We start from the raw sequence: 8,295 nt of genomic DNA, 5'->3' as shown, positions 1-8,295 counted from the left end.
GCATTTTCATGTGTTGTCACTGCTCTCTGCTGTTCAGTCGTTTTATTTAGACAAAGTCTTGTGTGACACATGGACAGCAGCGAGAGGAAAAGGGAAGGTTTACAACATAGTTTGGAGTGAGTAGTACTAACGCAAAGACAGGAGGCTGAGCTGGAGGTGACAGAGTTGAAAATGTTAAGGTTTTCATTGGGAGTGACCAGAATGGACAAAATCAGATACGAGTACATCAGAGGGATAGCTCAGGTTGAGTGATTGGGGGATTTTTAATGTTGATGTTTAATATTGGAGCTATCATGCAGCAAGAAGATCACAGAGAATATTTATGGATGTAGTGAAGGAGGCAGAGAGTTGTGTGACAGAAGAGAATGCTAGAGAAGACTACATTTTATCAAGGCTAACTGAAAAGGTTGCCTGAATAGTCAGAGGGGGTTCCACTGAAGAGCTAGAAGCTCTTTCTGTTTGATAGGAATAGGACATTACTCTAGAATTATAATTGTGATTGCAAATAAAATCATCCTCATTCTGTTTCGTTTTTATTGGCTGTCTGACTCTTAGCCTGATCTCTGGTTTTAAAAAGCAACAAATGTAAAAGTTAGGCTTATTCTTCAAATTGACCCTCATGTTTTGGGGACTGTTCACATCCATAGCAGTTATAAACACATTCTCCTTTCTTTGCTGATACCAGAGCATCATTACAAGGGATGCATCATTATGCTTGCAGTTTATTTGGAGATGAAACTTTTTTTCATTCACTATCTTGGGGACATTTGTGAAACATAACAGTGCTCACCTGAGCTGCAGAAAGAACCTGGAGTCTCTTTTCCTTTAAAAGAGGAAATTAAATGGGTAGAAATATAAACGGAGCCAACAATGCAGGAAATGACATCCTAATCTGAGCAGTGATAAAAGGACCAAAGTGAGAGAAACTGTGTGAAGGCAGACTTTAGAACTGTCACGCCTCCTTTATCAATCATGCAGGTGTGGCTTTGATGCTGTAAGCCACCAGCTTTTTGTAAAGCAGGCAGAGGAGTTGAAACACTGTGTCGACTCGCAGCACAGAAGTATTGTGCTGTGTCTGCTGGATTAACATTGGCGATTTCAAGCTGAGCTTTGGCCGTTGCATGGCCTGTTATGTTAAATTTGCTCTCAAAGGTCTTTTCAAGAGTTGGGGCACCATATTGAAGCCGTCCAATCAGGTCCATTGTTCGCTGGCTTCCTGCTGCTGACTTGTGCTGGTACCAGTACATGTAGGGATAGTCACTCTCTCCATGGTAGCATTCGATCTGGGCTTGTCGTTGTTCTGGTTTTATCAGAAGATTTAAAGGTGTTTGCTGAATCACAAGTGATGACAGCGCACAGTCTAGAGGACAAAAAACCAAACCAAACTGAAGGTTCACAGGAAGGATAAATATTGTTATGAGAAAGTGCACATATCTTTTTTTTCCTACCTACCTGTGAGCAAAGACAAAACCAAAATTCCAAACATTTTAAAACTTTACTGGAGAAAATCCTTAAATAGCAATGATCTATGTAACTGACTTGGAGATAGATATACAGAGGTGTCAATGAAGACACTCTGACATTACATGTTTCTTTATTGTACACGTGTGTTAAGAAGAGGGAGGAGCTATCTTTGCATTTTCATGTGTTCTCACTGCTCTCTGCTGTTCAGTCATTTTATTTAGACATAAAGTGTTTTGTGACACACGGACAGCAGCCAGAGTATTCCTATCTGTCCTATTCCTATCTGTTTGATAGGAATGGGACATTACTCTAAAATTATAATTGGATTGCAAATAAAATCATCCTCATTCTATTTCATTCTTATTGGATGTCTGACTCTTAGCCTGATCTCTGGTTTTAAAAAGCAACAAATGTAAAAGTTAGGCTTATTCTTCAAACTGACCCTCATGATTTGGGGACTGTTCACATCCATAGCAGTTATAAACACATTCTCCTGTCTTTGCTGATACCAGAGCATCATTACAAGGGAGGCACCATTATGCTTGCAGTTGTACTATCTTGGGGAGATTTGTGAAACACCACAGTGCTCACCTGATCTGCAGAAAGAAACAGGAGTCTCTTTTCCTTTAGAATAGGAAATTAAATGGGTAGAAATAGACAGAGCCAGCAATACAGGAAATGACAACAGAATGTGATCAGCGATAAAGGGACCAAAGTGAGAGAAACTGTGTGAAAGTAGACTCTGGAACTGTCACTTCTCCATGCAGGTGTGGTTGTGATGCTGTGTGCCACCAGCTTTTTGTAAAGCAGGCAGAGGAGTTGAAACACCGTGCTGACTCGCAGCACAGAAGTATTGTGCTGTGTCTGCTGGATTAACATTGGAGATTTCAAGCTGAGCTTTGCCCTTTGAATGGCCTGTTATGTTAAATTTGCTCTTAAAGGTCTTTTCAAGAGTTGGGTTTTCATAATGAAGCTGTCCAATCAGGTCCATTGTCTGCTGACCTCCTGCTGCTGACTTGTGCTGGTACCAGAACATGTAGGGATAGCTGTTGTCTCCATGGTAGCAATCGAGCTTGGCTTCTTGCTGTTGTGGTTTTATCAGAAGATTTAAAGGTGATTGCTGAATCACAAGTGCTGACAGCACAGTGTCTAGGACAAAAAGAAAAACTGGTTTGATATTGTCATGAGAAAGTACACACATCTGTTTATTTTCTACCTACCTGCAAACAAAGACAAAGACAATACAACAAACATTTTAAAATCCTTATAGCGATGCTTAATCTTCACTGTCGCTGTAGCGTTTCATATAACTATGATTTAGATATAGATATACAAAGCTATCAATGAAAGCACCCTGACACTACATCTTCTTTTATTGTACATTTGTGATGAGGAGGGAGGAGCTTTCTTTTTACTATGTTCATGTGTCACCACTGCTCTCTGCTGTTCAGTCTTTTGTTTAGACATAAAACATTTTAAAGAGACTGAAGGAAAAACGTTATTTGAACTTTATGGGTGAAAATGGAGAGCAGCATTTATAACTGAAAGCCAGGTTTCTTCCAAAGTGAAATTCATCACTTTCTTTGGAAATTGGTAACGGCAACAAATTTAATTTTGGGCTTTTTATCTGTAATGAAAACCTCAGTGTGAAACTTCTGTTCTTCTGCACATGCTCTACAGGTGTGTGGTGGTGGCTGCTTAATTATTTTGTTGCTTGGGCATAGATGTATGGATATAGATATATATTAAGCATGAAAATGACACGTGCAATGCTATGGCTTCCAGACTGAACAACTTATTTCTTTGCAATGCTTAGTGGGCGTGTCAGAAGTGTTAGTAGTAATCTGTAAATATAAACTCTGTGCAAGCAAAGTTTTGCAAATAATGCATCCTTGAAGCATTTAGTACATTTTATCAAGGCAACATGCAGTTTGGATCAAAAATTATAGTCTGAAAACAGCCCAGCATTTTTTGCAGTTTCACTATTTTAACTTGGTACAGTTTCACAAAGTCTGTGTGGTTTCCTGTTGGGGTACTGTTATCTACCAGATCAGGATGAGGGTTTTTGTATGAGAGCATCACCATCTTTATAACTGTGTATTCGTGCTGCTCCAAAATATTCTCCACTGTCTTCCGGGTGTCGTGGGTTCAGGATATGGAGATAAACTGTTTTTCTCCCATCTCCACTCACCTGAAAGTTGCCTTCAAATGGCTTCTCAACATTTAGATTTGTAAAATAGACGTAGGCAATCAGCTTCAGAGAGGTGTCGCCTTGTGAGCGCTGATACCAGAGAATGGTATCGTAATTAGTGATGTTATGAGTGAAGGTCAGGTTCACTTGTCTGTTTGGTTCCACTAACAGTTGAGTTGGAGACTGAGACAGCTGTTTGTCTTTGCTGAGACAAGCTCCTGGAGAAGAAGAGACGGGGGGGAAAAGGAGAAAGACATGAATATTTACCTTTTTTTTTCTCTTTTTTTTCTTCACATAAACTGATTTTGTAAGAGTTCGGTTTTACCTTTAATCCAGAACACGATTAGGATGGCAACGATGAAACTAGATGGCTTCATGTTGGATGTCAGCACACAAATAGTGTCTTCAATGCTTTGAGAGTCAGAAGGAGAGACAGGAAGTGATGTAGTGAAATCAGAGTTGTTCATCAACAGCTTGTGGTTTTTTTTTTGGGGGGGGGGGGGGGGGGTGTACTCAATGACAAATGGACTGGTTTTTAAAATAAAAAATGTTTTTTGAGCAGAAATCCTTGCTATTGGTGCTTAATTTAAGAATATAAAAATAATGCTGTTCCTCAAAGTCGGTCAGCTCAAAATGTTGACACTGTGTTTCATGATGTCATCATTACTTCCCTCAAGTTAATTATTAACTGAAAAATTATAAATACCTTTTTTCTTTTAGTGAATAATCTGTAAGATTTCTTGTTATCCAGAAAGCCTCCTTGACAAATACTTCCTATAGCCGTGAGTCTTAGTGCTGCTGAATATGATGACTAATAGGTTCTTCTGTAACAGGAGACATGGGAAGAGGTTTTTGTTTAGAGCAGATGGGTGTTTGATGTACTGTGGTTGACTGGCAGCACAGAAATACGTTGCTGTATGTTCAGGTGCTTTTAGTTTGTTGATGAAAAGTGAGCCGTTCTTTTTATTCGAATTCAAATCCCCCTCTAATTTGAAATTTTCTCTAAACGGTTCCTCCGCGCTGTCATCTTTGAACTGTGTATATCCATATCCAACAAGTTTCAGAGCTGTCTCTCCGGGTAATCGCTGGTACCAAAGCATCACTCTGTAGTCACTTTTATCATGGGTGCAGATTAGCTGTACATCATCATTGACCTTTTTGATTACAGCAGACGGAGACTGACGGACCTCTATCCCCAGAGAGATGCCTGCTGTAAGCAGAGATAGAAAAATTAATGATTTTAAAATAAGCGAATGCAGTGTGTCGCGTCACCATGAAGCAGTTACCTGTGAGGAAAAAGAAAAAAAGAAATCGAATCATAATGTAGAGGTGTGGCGATAAAGTCATGAATGTGCTGAAGCGTTTAAATTAAAACAGTCTCTGCTGAAAGCACCATGTCACTGAGCTGATTGCCATTTCAGGAAGAAGCTAGTAAGATGTAGGCAGAAGGGGAGTGGCTTCAGCTGCAGATGAAGATATTTTAGTTTTTAATTCTTTTATTGTTTAGCTTGTTAAATAGACAAGACATAATGTGGATTGCACAACACTGGTCCCTACATTCTTCATTTCCGGTTAATACTTGTACAGCTGCTGTTATTGTGTATTTATATTTATATTTCTTCATACATTCTTATATAGTTCTATATTGTGTATTTTGTTGTACAGTTATTTTATTTTCAACTTTAATTTATATATTTTATCTTATTCTTTCCCAGTTAAATTTACCCTTCATTCTAATTTGTGTTGTACAGTTGTTTCATTTTTAACCTTAATTTATATTTTATTCCTTCCTAGTTAAATTTACCCTTTTTAATTTTTCATATTTATTTCCTATCTTATTCATAGCCTTTTCCTTTTTTGTTTTCTTTAGGTCACGAGCAGTTGTCCAAGCATTTCACTACATATCATACTGTGTATGACTGTGTATATGACAAATAGAATTTGAATTTGAATTTTAAATATCAGAAAATATGGAAAATGCTCATTATCATTTTCTAAAAGTACCGCCAATGATAAATGTTTTGATGAGCAAAGATTTACTGCATTGTAAATATAAAACAAACCTCAAACTTGGGAATGTTACCAGTTTTTTAGATGGTGTATCATTGCAGTCCTGCAGGTTATACAGAATATATGCTCTTATTTTAATCATCCATATAAGGTATGCTGCTTTAAAAGATTTTTATTTATTAGAAATAATTACCTTTTATTATGAGTAATTGGAAAAAATCAACAAAATAATATGTCAATTAAAAACCAAAAGTACAAAACCAGGTGTCTGATGTCAGTTTGTTTCCATTCTGGTTTCAAACCACTGATGGTTCCAGATTATGGAGTTTTTGTAATGTTCACAGAGGATTTCTGTCATTGTGCTTTGCTTGCTGCGCAGTAGTAGACGGCACTGTCCCTTTGTTGTGCAGCGTTGGCTATCAGAGAGCTGTTCTTTGCTGTACTCCCAGTCAAATCTCCAGAAATAATGAAATTGCTTTTGTACTGATCTTCCATTGTGACTTGTTTGTGGTACAAATACCCGATGAGTTTCATGGCTGTTTCCCCGGGTGGACGCTGGTACCAGAGCATCACATAGTAGTCAGTTTTATCATGGATGCAGAAAATCTGCACTTTTGAACTAACATTCGCGATGATATCAGAAGAAGACTGACGGACCTCAAGCCCGAGAAAAACCCCTAGATCAAAAAAGAAAAGAGAAGCTTTTGATAGCCGATAAATTAAAACAAATACAAAAATCTGTTATTTCCAGGCTTTAAAGAAATTGACATCTTTTAAAATTTTTACCTGGTAGGCAGCAGAAAATTAGAAAGCAGATCATTTTATCTTTAACAACATAAAGCTTTTAGACTTTCTAAGCATTTAGAAGCTTGATAACAGAGTTTAGTGGATTTAAATGACTAGAATTAGATCACACCAAGTGTTTATACTAAGAATTAACAGCCCAGCTGACATAATTGAGGTTTAAGAAGGAAAGGATGTGATGATGATACGTCATCGCTTTACAGTTGCTGGGAGGAGTTTTCTCTTCAACTGATGTTTCCCTGAAGATTTCTGTGTACTGGAATAGAACAACATTCTTGTTTACAGATTGAAAAACTGATTTAAATCCTATTTGACTGACTATAACAACCATAAATTGTCATTACTTAGGCTGTGCAGTCTTTAAGGATATCTGAATTAGAGTATTTCACGAGCACTGCATAGTAGTGTCTTACTGCATGAATATGTTTAGTGATGATGTCTTTGCAACTACTAGTGGCAGAAAAGGAAATGTGAACCTTTATAAGGCTTGGAGGAGTGTCTGCTCCTTGGTTTTGTAAACAGTATGTGCTTTAAAAACATCCAACATGGATCAAGTCAAACGACGACCACTACAGCAGGTGCTTGGGAGCTTGTCTTGTCAAAACCACCAATGATAAAAATTATGTGGAGTTTTTGTAAAGTTCAGAGGAGCTTTCTGTCATTGTGCTTTGCTTGCTGCGCAGTAGTACACTGCACTGTGCTCTCGTCCTTTGACTTGGATAGTTAGTGAGCCATTCTTTGCAGAATCGCCCCCAAGATTTCCAGTGATACTGAAAAGATCTCTATATTGTTCTTCAAGTGTGACAGCTACATAGTTTAAAAACCCAATGAGTTTCATAGCTGTGTCTCCAGGCGACTGCTGGTACCAGAACATCATCCTGTAGTCAGTTTTATCATGAGTGCAGAAAATCTGAACTTTGTCACTAGCCTTTGCGACGATATCAGAGGAAGACTGACGAACCTCAATCCCCACACTAACACCTAGAACAAAGATAAAAGAGAATTTTAGCTTATGAAGGTTGATACATTTTAGAGAAACAAGCCAAAAAACAGAGTGCAAGTGTTTCCTTAAATACTTAAAGAAATTAGCACCTTTTCAAATTATTACCTGACAAGTAGCAGAAAATTAAAAGGGAGATCATCTTTTCTGTATTCAAAGCTTGACTTTAGATGTGTTTAGAAACTTTATATAAGATTTTAGTGGCTATGAGTTAATGAAATTGGACCACGCAATTGTTTATACTGAGAATCATCTGCCTATCTGACATGACTGAGGTTTAAGAAGGGAGGAGATGAAGAATCATCACTTTATTGCAGATGAAACTGCAGATTGCTGGGCGGAGCTTTCTCTAAGTAAACTGTCATGTTTGTGCTTTTCTGTGGTTTTTGTGTAAATGTGCCTTTTAGTTGTATTTAAAAATAGATTTAATTGTCGGCATTACTATTAACAGTGTTACAAAAAATCTAAATTGTGATTAATTATACAGTATTTCAGGATGTGTGAATTAGAGTTTTACAAGTCTAAAGATGGATCTGTGTGTTTCCTACAGGTAAAAAGTAATCTTTCATATGGAGATGCTTTGTTTAAGTATGTGAAAGAGTGCTCTAATATGTGCTTCCTTCCTGGTTATGTAAACTGTACTTAAATTACATGCTTAGTTAAATGAAATAGTCAAGCTACAATACAACCACTAACGCAGGTGGTGGGAGCTTGTCTTATCAAAACAAGCAATGATCAAATATGTGAAGCTTTTGTAAAGCTCAAAAAACCTTTTTCTCATTGTGTGTTGCTGCACAGTGGCAGGAAGTGCTCGTGTCCTTTGACT

At 37.6% G+C, this 8,295-nt stretch overlaps 2 gene segments (V, D, J or C); both read right to left on the bottom strand.

The window, feature by feature from the left end:
- Window positions 1–2,502: 2,502 nt before the first annotated feature.
- On the bottom strand, window positions 2,503–4,054 carry LOC146552055 (T cell receptor alpha variable 36/delta variable 7-like). The segment is given in 3 exon segments: window positions 2,503–2,613; window positions 3,656–3,873; window positions 3,981–4,054. Coding segments are annotated over 3 exon segments (294 nt in total).
- Window positions 4,055–7,127: 3,073 nt separating this feature from the next.
- On the bottom strand, window positions 7,128–7,611 carry LOC146552054 (immunoglobulin kappa variable 1-39-like). The segment is given in 2 exon segments: window positions 7,128–7,450; window positions 7,578–7,611. Coding segments are annotated over 2 exon segments (357 nt in total).
- Between the last annotated feature and the right edge of the window lie 684 nt (window positions 7,612–8,295).

This window comes from Mchenga conophoros, linkage group LG19 (assembly GCF_057382185.1).
Source record: "Mchenga conophoros isolate Kocher_MC1m ecotype Shallow Benthic linkage group LG19, M_conophoros_male_GT1.1, whole genome shotgun sequence".
NCBI classification, from domain to species: Eukaryota; Metazoa; Chordata; class Actinopteri; order Cichliformes; family Cichlidae; genus Mchenga; species Mchenga conophoros.
Note: the sequence above shows the minus strand (reverse complement) of the source record. Positions and strands in the feature narration are given on the sequence as shown.